Source organism: Squalius cephalus, assembly GCF_949319135.1.
Source record: "Squalius cephalus genome assembly, chromosome: 22".
NCBI lineage: Eukaryota > Metazoa > Chordata > Actinopteri > Cypriniformes > Leuciscidae > Squalius > Squalius cephalus.
Window position 1 is genome coordinate 16,299,243 of NC_137143.1, and position 17,416 is coordinate 16,316,658.

General features: G+C 34.3%; 2 protein-coding genes across 11 annotated transcripts in view; both read left to right on the forward strand.

Annotated features, from left to right (window-relative positions):
* Window positions 1-9,890, forward strand: part of mcf2l2 (MCF.2 cell line derived transforming sequence-like 2) — an 81,165-nt gene extending 71,275 nt beyond the window's left edge. For all 4 annotated transcript variants that reach the window (XM_079858192.1, XM_079858193.1, XM_079858195.1 and 1 more), the window contains 2 exons: window positions 534-628; window positions 7,911-9,890. In XM_079858192.1, the coding sequence (XP_079714318.1) occupies window positions 534-628; window positions 7,911-7,975 (160 nt within the window). In that variant the 3' untranslated portion in view covers window positions 7,976-9,890. The remainder of the gene's footprint in view (window positions 1-533; window positions 629-7,910) is intronic.
* A 1,555-nt stretch (window positions 9,891-11,445) lies between these two features.
* Window positions 11,446-17,416, forward strand: part of ect2 (epithelial cell transforming 2) — a 30,860-nt gene continuing 24,889 nt past the window's right edge. For 2 of the 7 annotated variants that reach the window (XM_079856902.1, XM_079856904.1), the window contains exons 1-5: window positions 11,487-11,763; window positions 12,341-12,522; window positions 12,645-12,724; window positions 15,497-15,592; window positions 16,502-16,684. In XM_079856902.1, the coding sequence (XP_079713028.1) occupies window positions 12,390-12,522; window positions 12,645-12,724; window positions 15,497-15,592; window positions 16,502-16,684 (492 nt within the window). In that variant the 5' untranslated portion in view covers window positions 11,487-11,763; window positions 12,341-12,389. Of the gene's footprint in view, window positions 11,764-12,340; window positions 12,523-12,644; window positions 12,725-15,496; window positions 15,593-16,501; window positions 16,685-17,416 lie in introns of all 7 variants that reach the window. The other 5 variants (XM_079856906.1, XM_079856903.1, XM_079856905.1 and 2 more) reach the window with 4 other exon arrangements.

Genomic DNA, 17,416 nt, shown 5'->3' on the forward strand with positions numbered 1-17,416 from the left:
ACCATATTCCTTTATGAGCTCCGTAAAAAAATAAATAAAGCCTAACTGAATAAATGTAGCTTAACCTATAACTATTACAGCCATAGGTGCACAACACTAAAATGTACAGAGCAGAGACATTTTTAACTGCAACTAAATTCACGAAACTGCTCCTGACCACAAGGGGGCAGTGTCAACTTGGAAAATCAAGATTTTTCAGAACGTGCTAAGTCAATGTTTTGGGTTTAAGTTGACTAAATATACGTTTTAGATCAGACGTTTGTCCATTACAATGTTATAGTCTTGCTGGAAACACGTAGGTCAGATTTGGATATTTAGTCGTCAGCTGAGTTTCTGTTGTGCTGTGGCTTAATTTTTTGCTTGGTACATTGTTTTGTGTTGTGGGCCACCATATATAACAGGTCCATCAAACCTCTTTCGTCATTTGAATGAAAATTCCAAGGAATCAGCCAATCATATTGAGCCCTTGTTGAGCTCCAGGTCCTCTATGTTTGTGCTGCCGTTGAAGATGAACACTGTCTCTCATGTTCTAGGCTAGTCAAGAACCTTAGAACTCAGAAGACAGGACTGGTGCCACCCACTGTCCTGCAGTCCACAGCAGAAGAAGTAGACCTTTACAGTAACTCTGGTACCGCACACCAATCCCAGGAGGAGCAGCAGAAGGGCATGACTGACATCACCACTCTGAACACACTTAGTTCAGACTGATGGTCACCATAAAATTCATTCAGATATTTTTAGCACATACTTTATGAGGATTACATCTTTTATGGCGATGCATTAGATGATGCACTTTGACCTCTCATGTCACTCAGTCCCTTCTCGCTCTTACACATACATGTGAATGCACACAAGACACCGTCGTGAAACATACCGGCTGTAATTTGAGATCTAGGTCAGTGAGCGGCGAGACTGACGGAGGCACCTGTTTGCAGTCTGCTTTTTTTTCTTTTTTAAGAGGTGTGCATGACATCACCTCCACAGGCATGCACTTCATTCCATGAAACCTTGGCGTGCTCATTATGCCACTCTCGGTCTTGTTTGACTGGTTTTCTCAGTCTTTTGCTATACTAATAACAAGGTGCTGCATATAAAGCTTTGACTAAGAGCAGAGGCAGCTCTGGACTCAACTCTATGGATGTTTGCCCTGTTAACACTGACCACAAAATATATGCATACAGTAAATATACAGTAAAAACTGTAATAATGTGAGATGATATTACAATTTAAAATAACAAAATATATTGATTAAAACAGTTGTGCTGCTTAATATTTTATAACAAAAAAAAGTCAAGATTCTTTGATTAATTAATTTCAAAAGAAAAACATTGATTAGAATTTTTTTGTGACAATATTAAAGGTCTTTACTGTCACTTCTGGTCAATAAATAGCTGAATCATGGTATTAATTTAGGATTAATAAAAAATATATAAATAAGTTTGAAAACATTTACTTTAAACTTTAATATATAATATATTTCTGTGATGCAAAACTGAATTTTCAGCATCATTACTCCAGTCTTCAGTGTCACATGATCCTTCAGAAAGCATTCAAATATTCTGATTTGATGTTCAATTATCAATGTTGGAAACAGTTGTGCTGCTTAAAGGGATACTTCACCGATTAGCATTAGCTTTTATCAGTAGAATTAGCTTTGTATCAGTTGAAACCCGCTAGTATTTTCGAATGACCGTGCTTCCCTCCCTCATGTCCCCATGAGACGAGAGATTTCTGTATTGTGTGTCTGGAAAAAACCCTCAAATGACGCAAAAATCGTCATTTTGTGTCATCGGAGGCTTCTTTCGCCAGAGGCTAGAGACTACAGCCGATAGTAGGAGCTAGTTCCTCATGTTTTCAACCTGCCCATAGGAGTTGGGATCTCACGATAAAATGGCGTCTTTTCAGTTTTCGAGTCAACTAGTAGCCTAGTTGTATCATTTCTTCCGATACTGCCCTCTGTAACTGGTAGGCGTGGCTTGGGAGTGGCCTCGTAGGGCAGCGAAGCAAGTGCATTCTGGGAGTTGTTGTCTTTCATCCAAATGAGCCAAAAATACATTTTCTGGCTTTTCTCAGTCTAGAAGGCACCAACTTCTAAAATAATTTCACATTTCTACTACATAAATGACCCAATTTAAATACGCATTCATCAAATATCCCTTTAATATTTTTTTGGAACCTGTGATACTTATTTTCAGGATTCATTAATGAATAAATAGTTAAAAAGAGCAGCATTTATTCAACATAGAAATATTTTGTAACAATATACACTACCGTTCAAAAGTTTGGGGTCAGTATTCCCTTGTGAAAAAAAAGTGCACTTAAGTGTACTTTTATAAAGTGTACTTATTACATAAATAATATACTTTAAATATATACACTTAAGTGTGAATTAAATGCCATCTTTTCGGCGCACTTAATGCACATTAAGTGTAATTAATTTCAAATATATCATATATTAAGTTGAAATAAAATGTAATAAGTTGCCATTAAGAGTGATTTTTTGGAACAACTTAATTGGTACTTTATTACAACTTTATATATACTTTCATAATTGCTTCTAGTGCTTTTAAAATATACTTAAAGTGCACTACAAAATGTAATGACACGCAATTAATGTGATTTAAAATATACTTTAATGTCAGTTAACAATACACTTAAGTGTGAATTAAATGCAATGTTTTCGACACACTGAATGCACATTAAGTGCAATTAATTTATAATATATCACATATTAAGTTGAAATAAAATGTAATAAGTTGCCATTAAGAGCGATTTTTTGGAACAACTTAATTGGTACTTTATTTCAACTTTATATCTACTTTCATAATTGCTTCTAGTGTTTTTAAAATATACTTAAAGTGCACTACACAATATAATGACACGCAATTAATGTGATTTAAAATATACTTTAATGTCAGTTAACAATACACTTAAGTGTGAATTAAATGCAATGTTTTCGACACACTGAATGCACATTAAGTGCAATTAATTTAAAATATATCACATATTAAGTTGAAATAAAATGCAATAAGTTGCCATTAAGAGTGATTTTTTGGAACAACTTAATTGGTACTTTAATACAACTTTATATCTACTTTCATAATTGCTTCTAATATCTTCAAAATATAGTTAAAGTGCACTACACAATATAATGACATGCAATTAATGTGATTTAAAATATACTTTAATGTCAGTTAACAATACACTTAAGTGTGAATTAAATGCAATGTTACAATCAACAAAGCTAAATGTAAAACCCTCTAAATTTACTGACAAAATAATCTCTAAAAGAAGTACATAAAAACCTTTCTGTTGATGCACAAGAAAACCCCAAGAAACACTATGCATAAACACAAACAGTTTTGGAAAGAGACCTTTGGGTAATGCTTTACAAAAATATATTAGGTACCTACTTCAGTTAACATGAACTAAGAATGAATAATACTTTAAGCATTTATTAGTCTAAGTAAGATAATATTAGTCTTGATCATGTTGGCTAAAAAATAAACTAATATTAACAAATGAGACCTAATTAAAAGTTACCGAACCTTGTTATTTAGCTCGTAAAGGGATGTTCAGCAGAAGAAAGAAATTCATACAGGTTTGAAACAACATGAGGGTGAGTATATGATGACAGAATTTTCATTTTAAAGTGGAGTATCCCTTTAAACCTTTACCAGCACCAACATTAAACAGGACCAAATGCTTACTCCAGCATTACAGTGAATCCAAGTTTGTCTAAAAAAAAAAAAACACTAAAAAAAATAAAAATTTTGACTCCAAAAGCACAAAAACCAAAATGATTTGTCACCCAATTTTTTAAGTTGTTGGAAAGTGCTGTTTATGTCAATGTCCCAGATGCTCTCCAGAGTATATGTGAATGGAAATGTTTCAAAGATGCAGGAAAGTCAGAAAAAATGCCTTGAGGAAAAAAACAAAAAAACAGAAAATTTGTTTATAATACAGATCCAGTCCATTATTATATTTGGCTCAATTGAATGAAAGAGATAGATATACAGTTGCGCTTCAAAGTTGATATACACCTTGCAGTATCTGCAAAATGTTAACTTTATCAATAATAGGGATCACAAAAATGTATACGTTTTATCTTTATTTAGTACTACCCTGATGAAGCAGTTTATTCTGCAAGGTGTATGTAAACTTTTGACTGTTAACTGTTGATAAATTGTGTGATGTGATTGATTACCTCAGTCACCAGGGCCACATCGTAGTAGAAAGCTGGGCAAGGTTCCTTCTATTTCCCACAAACACCAGGATTCCACTGACTACGCCATCTTTACTGACACTGGGCTTAAAGTGATTAAAAATAGAGAACCTTTTTATTGGCACTTTACAGGGAATTAAGCATAACTTTATCAATTACACAAATATAGATATATGACCCATGCAAACCCAGGACCAATGCAAATTAAGAAAGGTATTCTTACATTTTAAGCTTGCCCCACATAGCTATCTTCATGAAGGATGTTCCTGTTCTTGTATTTACCACGGTTGACACATGCTGCAAGCCTTCTTCCTTTGGTTTGTTACCTATAAAATATATGATGATTATAGGGCAGGTGTAAATGCACAGGTGGGAATTTATTACTTGCACATGCAAAAGATTCAAATCATTTAAAAGCTATAGGGATAACGTTAGTTAGTGACTTGAAAGTAGTGTTTTAGCTTGATCAGGATGTGCTGTCATGATAAATCTTGTAACATCACCTCATCAATACAGGTCTGTGATTCCACACCGCTTGCACTGTATCTCCAATAACAAATATGAACTGATCCTGCAAAATGAATGTTTAAATCCAGATAAACACAAAAATATGTCATATTCCAAAACAAATAGTAACTGAACAACTCTTTAAATACAAAATGAAATTGAACACATTACAAGTATTTTTTCTAGAGGTGGGTAATATATTAAATATGTATGGTGGTTATAAGATTGATTATTTGTATTAAATGTAGGCTATATAAACGTCTTCGAGTGTTACAATATTGGATCAGCATTCAGCAAATGTTTAGTAGCTTGTTTAAAATAATTTAAAAAGTCGGTTTAGTTTTTTTTTTTAAAATCAGCAACCAAATTCCTCGAACACGACCACACACGCCTTCCTCACATTACAATGTAAGACATTATTAGAATGCAATCATATGTAAATTATTGAAAACATGATTAATTCACCTCCCGAGTCTATTGAGTTTATAATATCTGCGATTAAAATGAACTCAGCAACTGACATGTTACGGTGAAAAAAAAATTAACTAAAGCATCAATATATACTTACTTGACTGATTATTTGCAGCATAACGTCTCATCTGCAAGAAAACATCCAAACGTGGTGCTGCTTTTGTTCTCTTGTTTGGCTAGCTTCAGTATGATCATTCATCACGCATCGCAAACGGATCGCAAAACATAGCGCATTTTTCAAACTCTAGTGAAGTAGAGCGTCATAATGACGTAGTATTTTTCGCGCATGCGCATTAAACAACATATTCATATGCATGGTTAAATGTTATTTCAGCTTTTCTGTTTAAGTTGTTCTAACTCATTGTGTTGTTAAACTCTGTAAGTTCACAAAACTTTACTCATTAACCTAACTAAAAGTTAATCTTTTTTTTCAATGTAGTCTAGTGTGATTAAAATTAAATGTATTTTAACTGAATTTAAATGCAAATTCATTTTGTTTACATTTGTTTAACTTTTGCTCGCAATTAATACAATTTTAAATGTGTGTTTAATTGACTTAGAACAACATAATGATATTGAAAGTATTATGTTCACAGATGTAAAGTAGCTACAACACATTACTATTAGACTCCTCTCATATATTACATTTTATTTTCAAATATTATGTAGAAAGCTGACACTAGTTGAGTTCATAGAGCAAGGGCTGGTGATAAAAATGTCAACAATAAGTTGTACTGGATTATACTGTATAAGCAGATGTATTGGAAAAATACATTTCAACTGCATAATGCACACAGTATATATTATAGACAAAACACATTTACAATACATTAACAAATTAATTTTGGACAACACACTTGAGTTGGAATTAAAATCAATTATTTTCCATGTTTTCCATTAAAACTGTTATTTTATATATTAGTCAATACATCAAAATAAATTCCCTTTAATAACTTATAACTTTAATAAATGTAAAACACTATAAATCATAATTATTTAAAATGTATGTTTAAGTAAAACTTAGCAGACATTACAAAGTGCATTTTTTAAAACATGCACTTAAGTGTGTTTATAAATATTGTCATGAAAGTGTTCTTTCTTTAAGTAACATTTAATTAGACATTATTAAAAAGTGCATTTGTAAAAAGTGCACTTAAGTGTGTTTATAAAAATTATGATGAAAGTGTACTTTCTTTAAGTTAAGCTTAATTAGACATTATTACAAAGTGCATTTTTAAAAAGTGTATTTAAGTGTGTTAAGAAATATTGTGATGAAAGTGTACTTACTTTAAATTAGACTTAATTAGATATTATTACAAAGTGCATTTGTAAAAATTATACTTAAGTGTGTTTATAAATATTGTGATGAAAGTGTACTTACTTTAAATTAAACTTAATTAGATATTATTACAAAGTGCATTCGTAAAAAGTGCACTTAAGTGTGTTTATAAATATTATGATAAAAGTGTACTTTCTTTAAGTAAAACTTAATTAGACATTATTACAAAGTGCATTTTTAAAAAGTGTATTTAAGTGTGTTAAGAAATATTGTGATGAAAGTGTACTTACTTTAAATTAGACTTAATTAGATATTATTACAAAGTGCATTTGTAAAAATTGTACTTAAGTGTGTTTATAAATATTGTGATGAAAGTGTACTTTCTTTAAGTTAAGCTTAATTAGACATTATTACAAAGTGCATTTTTTAAAATGCACTTAAGTGTGTTTATAAATATTGTGATGAAAGTGTACTTTCTTTAAGTTAAGCTTAATTAGACATTATTACAAAGTGCATTTTTTAAAATGCACTTAAGTGTGTTTATAAATATTGTGATGAAAGTGTACTTACTTTAAGTTAAACTTAATTAGATATTATTACAAAGTGCATTTGTAAAAAGTGCACTTAAGTGTGTTAATAAATATTGCCATTAAAGTGTATTCCCTTTAAGTACACTTAAGTGGTCTTTAATTTTAATTTTATTATATTATCTGCAAGTGCACTTTTCAAAAAGTATACTTTGATTATTTTAAGCACACAAAAAGTACGCTTTCAATACAATTAAGCACACTTCTTTTTCACAAGGGTTTCTTTTTTATGTCTTTAAAAAACAAAAAAAAAACTTTTATTTAGCAAGGATGTGTTAAATTGATAAAAAAAAGTGATAGTAAAGATTCATATTGTTAGAAAATATTTCTTAATGATTAAATAAATGCTGTTCTTTTTAAACTTTTTATACATCAAAGAATCCTGAAAAAAGTATATATATTAAGCAGCACAATTGCTTCCAACATTAATACATAAGCATATTAGAATTTGAAGGATCATGTGACCCTGAAGACTGAAGTAATGCCATCACAGAAATCCTTATCCAATAGATTCATCCTTATAGTTGAGCCCTGCAGCTTCAGAATATACTGAAGTGTTTGTATGTTTTTCATGTTGCGCTTCAAGCTTCTTCCACCTGTGCTGACCATAGCAGGAACAAAACTCCCTCATCCCATTTCAAAAGACGTAAAGCACATTAATCACTCTGAAGGTTTGCGTCTTTGTCGTGTCTTTTCTGTTTTCTTGTTTGTATGGATCTCATCCTTGCTATGATCGAGTGCTGCTGCAAGGTCTGGTTTTGTTTGCCACCTGTTTCCCGTTGCTCTGAATGAAAAGACTGTACGTTACGTAACTAATCTTCTCTTTTTAATTTCATTTCAGATATTTTCAGTGACCTCTGCACCGCTGCCCTTACCAAAACAGAGGACGCAGACGACACATGCTGAACATCCCGGTCAGGACAGCAGATTTGCTCGCCGAACGTCCCGTGATGTGTCCTCGCTTTCCCCATGCTTATACATCATACTCGACAACAGCTTTTTGTAATACCACACAGACACCTTCTCCGCTGAAGGAATAGATAAACTCTGCTGCTATACGAGCGTTCTGATGAGACCGACCAATCAGAACAGATTCCGGTCTTTTCTGGCCTTCTCCAGCGCTGGCGTCACATTCTGCAGTCGTGAGTCGCAAATTCAGCATGCAGCCTTCGTGCGTTCACTCTGCTGTGCCTTAGCAGCAAATGCAGGGCTATTTGAAGAGACATATCCAAATATAACCGCAAAGGACCTCTGTGAACACCGGGCGTTGTGCGGGATGATATCAGCAATGAGGTGGCCATTTTGAAAACACTGAGAGAAAGAGACTCAAGACCGTTCCGTCCTGCTGAAACTTCCACTGAAATGCTATACTTGATTTGTTTTGTTGTTCATGAGACTGTTGGTCAGAAACACAGCACTTTTGATGAAGTAATATGTTCAATATTTATACTCTCTTTTATATTCTGACATGAAAGTTGCATAAGCCATCTGTAAAGTTTCGTTTCTCTGCTGTTTGGAAAGCTGAATATCTGTAATCCTCCTCAAATATTTGCCTCTATACGTGATATATTCATCTCTATCATGGTCTGTTTGTAAATAATCTCGAAACGTAGTAAAATGTGTAATATTTACAGATTTTTTTTTATATATATATATTTCAGAAAATGATTGTTGTTGCATAAATATTCCAGCTTTGCTGTTATTTTACAGTACTGCTCATGAATGTTGTCAGTTTGTGCTAAAGAGTAACCGCATCCAATACAGAAATCAGATGTACTGTATCCTTCCTGCTAATGACATGAAGAACCGGACCGCAGTTTGACAGTGAATGTAGTAATGATGCCAAATGTTTCGTCTCATAACCGTAAATATCCACTTATGATTGCGATTTAAATGTAGTCAGTAGTTTGATTACTTTCTGATATCTATCTGATCTTATTGAGTTGCTTTTTTTGTTTGAATGTAAATATCGAAGTAAGCACAAAGATTTGATATTGAATGCCGATGTAATTCTTGGTATCATTCTGTGCGTACATATGTGAATATTTTGCTTTTCACAGCTACCCTATGGACAATATTACAGCTGATGTGAATATGTATTACATAACTCTGTAGATTTTCATATGCATAATGATTGCAAAACCATATGACTTTTCATACGGAGACTATGAAGCCTCAACCGAAGTTTGATAAATGTGATGAAAATGTAATAAAATGAACAAAAAAATCTTCTCCGCGGATCCCCTTGAGAACCTTCAGGAACTTCTGATTGAGAGCTGTGTTCCATCAGGCTGTTTTTTGGTTGTAATTGGAAGCTTTGTTTTTAAGAGAGTGTGCGACAGAGAAGAGCCAGTCTGGGGGAAGGACAGCGAGGAGAGAGAGGGACAGGCAAGATTCACTTGGCTTTGTTCTACAGAGGGTGCTTTCAAACTCCCCAAAAACTCCTGAGGGGCGGCAGGAGAGAGTGGAGAGAGCGGGACACAAAGACCCAGAGAGATGTGACAAGCATTGAAACCGAATTTTAAAAAAGTGCACTCCAGCAGCCTTCACTTTGGCTTCAGGTGTCGAACGATTTTGAAGACACCTGGCAGTCTATTTATCAGGAGCCGTTCCTGCCCGAAACCAGGCCGGGCAGAATAAAGAATGAGACTTCTGTCAGCAGGAAAGGGGTTGCTCTTTTGGAAAACCGGAGGGCATTTCAAAGGCTGATAATTGGGCGATATCACATCAGGACATTGCAGGATGATAGGTTTTAATCTTTCGGACAAAAGAGTTCACATTTGAGTTGTGAGTGAATGCTAAGGAAATAAACTACATTTCATAATTGAATCATGCATTCATTTATTTTCATACATGGTCTTTATTTAGTTTGATTCACCTTATAAAAATTTACTATACCGTATTTTTCATTAAAATACAATTGTTACTACAGTTTTAGTTGCTATAAAACCATATAGGCTAAAAAAATAATAATATTGGATTTTGGAATATGGATGCATATTTTTTAGGGCTGTCAAAAGATTAATCGCGATTAATTGCATCCAAAATAAAAGTTTGTGTTTACATAATATATGTGTGTGTACTGTGTATAATTATTTTGTATATATAAATACACACACATGCATGTATATATTTAAGAAATATTTGCATACATATACTGTATATATATTTATATAGTTTATATTATATATAAATATATATTTTTTTATATATAAATAACACATTTTTCTTAAATATATACATGCATGTGTGTGTATTTATATATACAAATTTAATTATACACAGTACACACACATATATTATTAAAAACAAACTTTTATTTTGGATGCGATTAATCGCGATTAATCTTTTGACAGCCCTAATAGGTAACACTTTATTTCGCTAGTCCACTTTAGACAGACATTCTACTGTAACTTTGCAAAGTCAACTTATTCTCCTAACCCGAACCCTAACACCTAGCCATAACCCAACAGTCTACTGACAGTCTACTACTAATGAGAGTTATAGTTGACATGTAGTTGAAAAGTTACTTCTAGTTAGTAGAATGTCTAAAATGGACTATCGAAATAAAGTGTAACCAATTAGTATAATATAATCAGGGCCATAACCACTATAAACACTGAGGGAGATAAGTCCCCCCAAATATATGGCCAACATTTGATATTCTTGATGCTGCTTTGCTGCACTCCATAATGCACCGCTGTTTGTTGTCAGGATGACAAAACATTATGAAAATATGCTATCATTCATTGACATGATTCATGTAGGCAATTTTTAAAAAATATTATTTGCAAATAGTTTCAATTGATTACTTTGCAACTACAATTAGACCTAGGATTTTGCTGTTTTCTTTATTCCCTTAAATCCCTTTTAATTCTTAAATTATTCGAGTCCTTTAAAAGACCAGTTACCCCCCCCCCCCCCCCAAAAGAACTTGACCACAATATATAATATAATACAGTTTCTACAATACCAAAGAAAATCCCATATTAAGTTATATATTATATTATAAATGGCTATATAGCCTACAATAAATGTATATCGATGGAAACTATGGTTAGCATGGTGAAGTGTGTAAGGCTTAACATAGACTGAGGCTAAACAATGATTTTCATTGTTTCATTGATTACCATTGTCTTTTAGTTCGCGACTTTTTTGTGTGTTTTAATGAATTACATTGCAATTTTGTGTTTACATCAGTAGCCTATCTTGTGTTTTATTCATGTTAAATACCGGCAATATGTGTCATTCTATCACCGACGGAGCCGCAGCCTGCATCGCCGTTTGAATTCAAAAGCCAATCAGAGGCGTCGCTTCAGAACTTCCGCCGAGCTCTTCACTCTCAGCCAATCGGCGTTAGGCTCTCATGTTTGCTTGCTTTTTTGAATTCAGAGAGAGATTATTCAGAGAGAGATTTGAGCAGAAAACGACCTATCAAATGAGCGTATACAATGGGCTTAAAATTCCAACTAAACTTATTTTCGTAACTTAACCGTATTATTTTGCGCTTTGGGCAAACTTTACGTGTCATTGCGACGACAGCGGTGTTTACGTTTGCAGGCGTTAGTTTTAATCAATAGTTTGGCTAACATAACCCCAGATTTCTCAGCTGGTTCGGCAACCAGCCGAACTCTCAGTGTTTCTTCATTCACCAGAACATTTTCCAGCACAAATCTGGTCTAGAGTTTTAAACGGTAAGTTTTCATTATGCATTTGCTTAAAGCTAAACACAAGGCTTTGTTTAAGAAGAAAATCTTTTGTTTAGAAGTTAGCTAGCCACCCCTATGCTAGCGCATGTCATTGAAGTGCATTGCAGCTGCCAATCAGCTGTCACACCATTGCTCTCTAAAAAGCTGACAGATCTTTACAATATGTTAAACTTTATTTCATTACCTATCAAAATGTACACCCTAATGAATATACATGCAATGTTTTGTTACTCAATCGAGGGAGTTAATGAACTGCAGCAGCATTTTATTATTGTAATGCTGCATTCAGAATAATTACTCATTAGATTTATGCAGCTGGTGAGTTGAATTTTTGAGTTCATTTGATTTTAAGAAGATTTATTTTAGAATATATATATATATATATATATATATATATATATATATATATATATATATATATATATATATATACACGCGTGCACACACACACATTGATTCTCTTCTCCCTTTATCCTTCATTCCCTCCCTAGAAGCTCGATTGATTGTTTCTTATTTTTGTGCCTGTGCTGCCCTTGTTCACTACTTTCTCTCTGGCTTCCAGGTTTTGATATTCTGGACAGGACTGGGTCGCCACCCCTTGTCACAGCGCCATGGCTGACAGCAGCATAGTTACTTTAGGGCCGGGCCGCAGCCTGCTGGTGGACTCCTCCGTTTACGACTCCCGGATGGCCGAGACCACAAAGGAGCAATTTTTCTTGGGTCTACACGCAGACGAGACAGAGGGTAAGTGAACCGCCCTCCTTCTTGGTCAACCCTATATCATCTGACATTTCTGTAGTGTGGACCGGTTTGCTGTCTATTTCCATAGAGATTCACCTTTGCCTGTGGTCTTTTCTCTTTTTCAGATGCATTGCCCAGAGTTGAGACCAGGGTGGTGTTGGTGGGGGAGGCCGGCAACATCGCAGAACTTGAGAAAGCCCTTCAGGTACCGTAGAAGAAGCTATTCATATAGATTGATTTCACTGTAGCCATAGCCATATGGTTTTCAGTGAGGCAAGAAGAGCTACATTAATGAGATGCATTACTTTAGAACGGTCAGTTCAGTGTGAGCTCTGCTGGAGAAAAGAACTTTTTGAAAATCTTCTAATCTGATTAAATGTAATCAGTTCGTTAACAAGAAGTCATTTTGTGTTGGCCAGCTTTGTGCCCAGTACTATGCATGAAGGATAAACATTCAATTCTTTGTTTCTCAATTCTCAATTTTTGATTGAATTTTAGGGTCATTTTAAGATAAAATTAAAACAGTAGTTTTTATTCAGATACACTTGTGTCCTTGACTGATTAAAGATGGTCTGAGCAGCAAATGTAGTGCACTTACACATTTACATGAACACAATTCCTCAAAGTTCGAAAGAAGCCTCCTATGCTCACCAAGGCGGTATTTATTTGATCAAAAGCACACTGAAAACAGTATTATAGTGAAGTTTTATAACAATTTTAAAATAACTGTTTCCATGTGAATATAGTGTAAAATATCATTAATTCATGTGATGGATTTTCAGAAATCCTAAACATTTCTTCTTATCAACATTGAAAAACTTAGTGCTGCCTAACATTTTTTCAAGATTCTTTGATGAATAGAAAGTTAAAAACATTTATTTAAATTTTTTTGAAACATTATAAATGTATTTTTTGTCAGTTTTGATAGTGTCCTTGTTGAATAAAAGTATGAATAAGTTCTTTAATAAAAATATCTAAACTGCCCCCAAATTCATTTTAGCAGACGTGTACACCGTGTCCGTGAGATACAAGGTATCTTTTCCATGTTAATCAGAGATTTTGTCCTAACCAGCTGCGACGGCGACACGCGATGATTACATTTTAGGAACGGTTTCTATTTTTCTGTGACGTCGCGGCTGGAACAAACACAACGTTTGGCAATGATAATCTCAGGTACTGTTTATGTGCTTTATTTAATGTTAAAAGTGTGTAATGTGACTTTGAATATCATTCAGTGCTCCCAGCTTTGTAGCTGTAAAAGCAACAATGGATAATTCACCTCATATCTTGAAATTAAACAAATGATAACAAGAACGTTCAATCTGTGAACAAACAAGTGTATTCTTTGACAAAGATTGTTGTAACTCAGTAGCCTATGTATTTTTAATAATGGTTAAATGGTGTAATATTTGTGCATTTGATTCGTGAGACTCCGCCCACACGCTGTTCTGATTGGCTGTGGGTTTTGATTGATTTTGACGCATCTCGCAGTCGCACAATAGATGCATCTATTGTGGACAGACAAATTATTTGTCGCTGGACAAATAGAAATACTTATCGCAGAAGTCGCGTCTGGTTAGGACACGGTGTTATCCTTGGAAATGCTTCAACCAGGGTCCAAATTAATGTTTTTTGGCACATTGTAATGGTATTGACATATGGAAATATTTTAAATCAAAATTTATTAATTTTTAATAATATATGACTATGGAATTGTTTTGCTATTTTATTAATGTATTTGTATATTCATTCATCTATATTTTTATGTGTTATGTCAAACGGTGTAGGTCATTGTGTTACTTTCAGCCTCATACAAGACAAACATTAGTGTCACCACATGGAATTCTGGAGAAACACTACTAGATCCTAGATTAACAATTGGTACATTTTCTAATGACATCAAATTTAAAAGATTAGTTCAATTAGTTGGGAAATGAATCCTGATGATTTAATGTAAGTTGGAGGAGAAAATGAGAAAAGGGAGTTTTTCACCCTACCCTACCTTCCACCAACGTGTGGCCTTTCCAACATGATTACGTAATGCGTGGCGCATCGCAGAGCTAGTGCAAGACAAGCATTTGTGGTTAAAGTATATAAATTCTTTTTTTTCTTTTTAGAAAATGACCGATCGTTTCGCTAGATAAGTCCCTTGTTTTTCGGCTGGGATCATGTAGTGCCCTTTGAAACCTCAATCTTCAACCCATTGAAGTCCACTATATAGAGAAAAGTCCTGAAATGTTTTCCTCAAAAACCTTAATTTCTTTTCGACTGAAGAAAGAACGACATGAACATCTTGGAAGACATGGCGGTGAGTAAATCATCAATTTTGGAGTGACCAAATCCTTTAAGACGCCTGTGTTGAAACAGTAGTAGACATTTAGTAAGTCTTCGTTTTGAATCATGCAATGTCTGCTTGAGCCGTTTGAGCCCAGGACAGATGCAGAATTTGGATAAGCGTGTCAGTAGTTTGTACGGCACCTTTGAGGACGGTGTTTTTTTTTTATTCGATGCTGATGAACATATTACTCAGCATTCTTATACTGAGATGTGGTATGTGGCGGTTGGGAGTTGACGGACAAAAGGTCATGAATGTTATGAATGTAATTTGCTCTGACGGTTTGTGTTTGGAGGGTCAATGATGGGACATCTACGCCCAGAGCTTGATAAATGATAAAGCTGGAATATGTGGATTCAGGATGAAGTATTCTTATGTAGTGCATGGGGGAGGATGGGGATGTTCCTGAAATTCTCCTTTCTTTGCCCTTGAACATGATGTGAGAGGACTTCAGATGTAGCTGCTTCTTTTAGTATTCTATTCTCCCTGCAACTTATTAACGTAGCAGAACTTCCTCCTGGACTTTGCTTGACATTTGTTTGAAGTTCTCATTTCGATTCTGACAAGGTTGTAAGACCCTCCTGCCTGGGAAATTTATCAGCTTTGGGTTGCCAGGTTGACGTCAATTCTTCATTTTTACAGGCCATCACAATAATGGAAGTCCCGGTGGTAAAGATTAAAGAAGGGCAGCCGGGCACAGAGGCGCGTGAGAAATTGATAAAATCTATAGTCAATATGGTACGTCTCGGGATCCAGAATCTTTGCATGCTTGAGAGCACTGGGGGATTTGCAGCATGGGGATTCGGTCGGGCACTGCGCTGTCTAATGTCGAACTCACTCACACGGTGGTCTGGACTAAGTTCTAACAATGTGATCTAACAACTTGTCCTGTGTTTGTTCAACAGGTGGTCTTTAATCCATAATTAAGAATTAATTCAATCAATTATGTAATCAACCCTTTGGTGATTAATCCCTTTCTAGTGTCATTTAATTGCTTCTTTTAATCTTTTGTTTTTACATGCAGGTAAGAATAATCTTTTCTGAAAGTAAACCCCAAAAGACAAGAATAATGGAAGTTTCTGAACTAACAGACCCCCTTTCAGTTCCCTTTAAGAATGTAAGGTGCTGTTCACACCGGACATATGCTTTTGCATATATATATACACACACAGTATAAATTAGTACTTCTATTTTAGTGTTGTATTGTATTAGTTATTACTATTAATTTGTACATTTTTAAAACATTAGAAGTGAAGTATTAAATATTACATATTTTATGTGAGTGCATGATAATGGCAAAAATATAGCTTAAAAAACAGGCATAAATGAGCATGTATAACTAAATATCCTATATTGACCATGGCATCAGAAAAATGCATCTTTTCACTCTGTTCCGTCTAGCTGTCCTGTGTGAACCGTCCTTGACACTTGTTTTTGTGTCACTAAATCTACATGTGACAAATGACTGCTGTCTTTCTCCAGTATGTCATCTGTCAGAACACTTTAACATCTTTAAGATTCCTTATACTAAAGGAGAGATCTCTTTGCTTTTGAGGACATGCTGATCACAATCTAACTAATGTGTTTGTTGATATAGTTTTCTGTCATTTTTATTTGAGTTATGAATTTTCCTTTTCATCCCATTAGGATATAAACACCCGCTGCATCAAGACTGACAATGTCAGAGATTTTGGTGACGGCGAGAATTGCGAGTTCGAGACTGTGTTTGTGTTGAAAGACTTCCAGGCTCCCGAATACAGCTTCTTGTACAAGAATGACAGCCGTATCCTGGGGCCTCCTGCCGTGATGCACTGCGCCAGCAAGGGAGAGGTAAGACCCTGAAATAAAACAACAAGCACCCACAGGATCACAGCCATCTTCTGTGTTTTTTCCTCCCTGAGGTGGTGAAATGGTTTGATACTAGCAGCATCTGCTTGCCGTCATGGGTTGAGTAAAAGCCTGTTGAAATAAAGTTGTTCTTCCAACTGAAATGGATTCGTAAGCAGCTTTGATTGCTTCTGTATAGCCTGAAAAATGTTGCTGGCTTATCTGAGTGTAAGCAGGAGTGTCTGTTTGACTCCTCCAGATATTCCAGAGCAAAACGAACACTTGGCTGGCTAGCGATCGGTACCGGACAGAAAGATTAAGTCTGACGAACACTAGAATATAGATACGACTGCAACATTCCAGTGAGAAATGAGGGCTTGTCTTATTGCTGTTAAATCTTGCGGTACACAGCTTATCTGCCACAGTACACACTCCATAGTCTTAACACCTGAGCGGTCACACAGAAATGTATCAAAAATTGAAATAAAATGTATATAAATGTAAATAAAATGAATAACATTTAAAATGTATTGCAAGTTATACACAAATAGCAACAATAGTACATAATATTAAATAATTATATTATATTCATCAAATTATATAATAATAATAATATATAATATATAATATAAATAAATTAATAAAATACACATGTACATGTGCTTGTTTTTATAATTTTAAAATTATTTTATATATATATTTATATTTATATTTATTGCTATTTATTATTGTTGT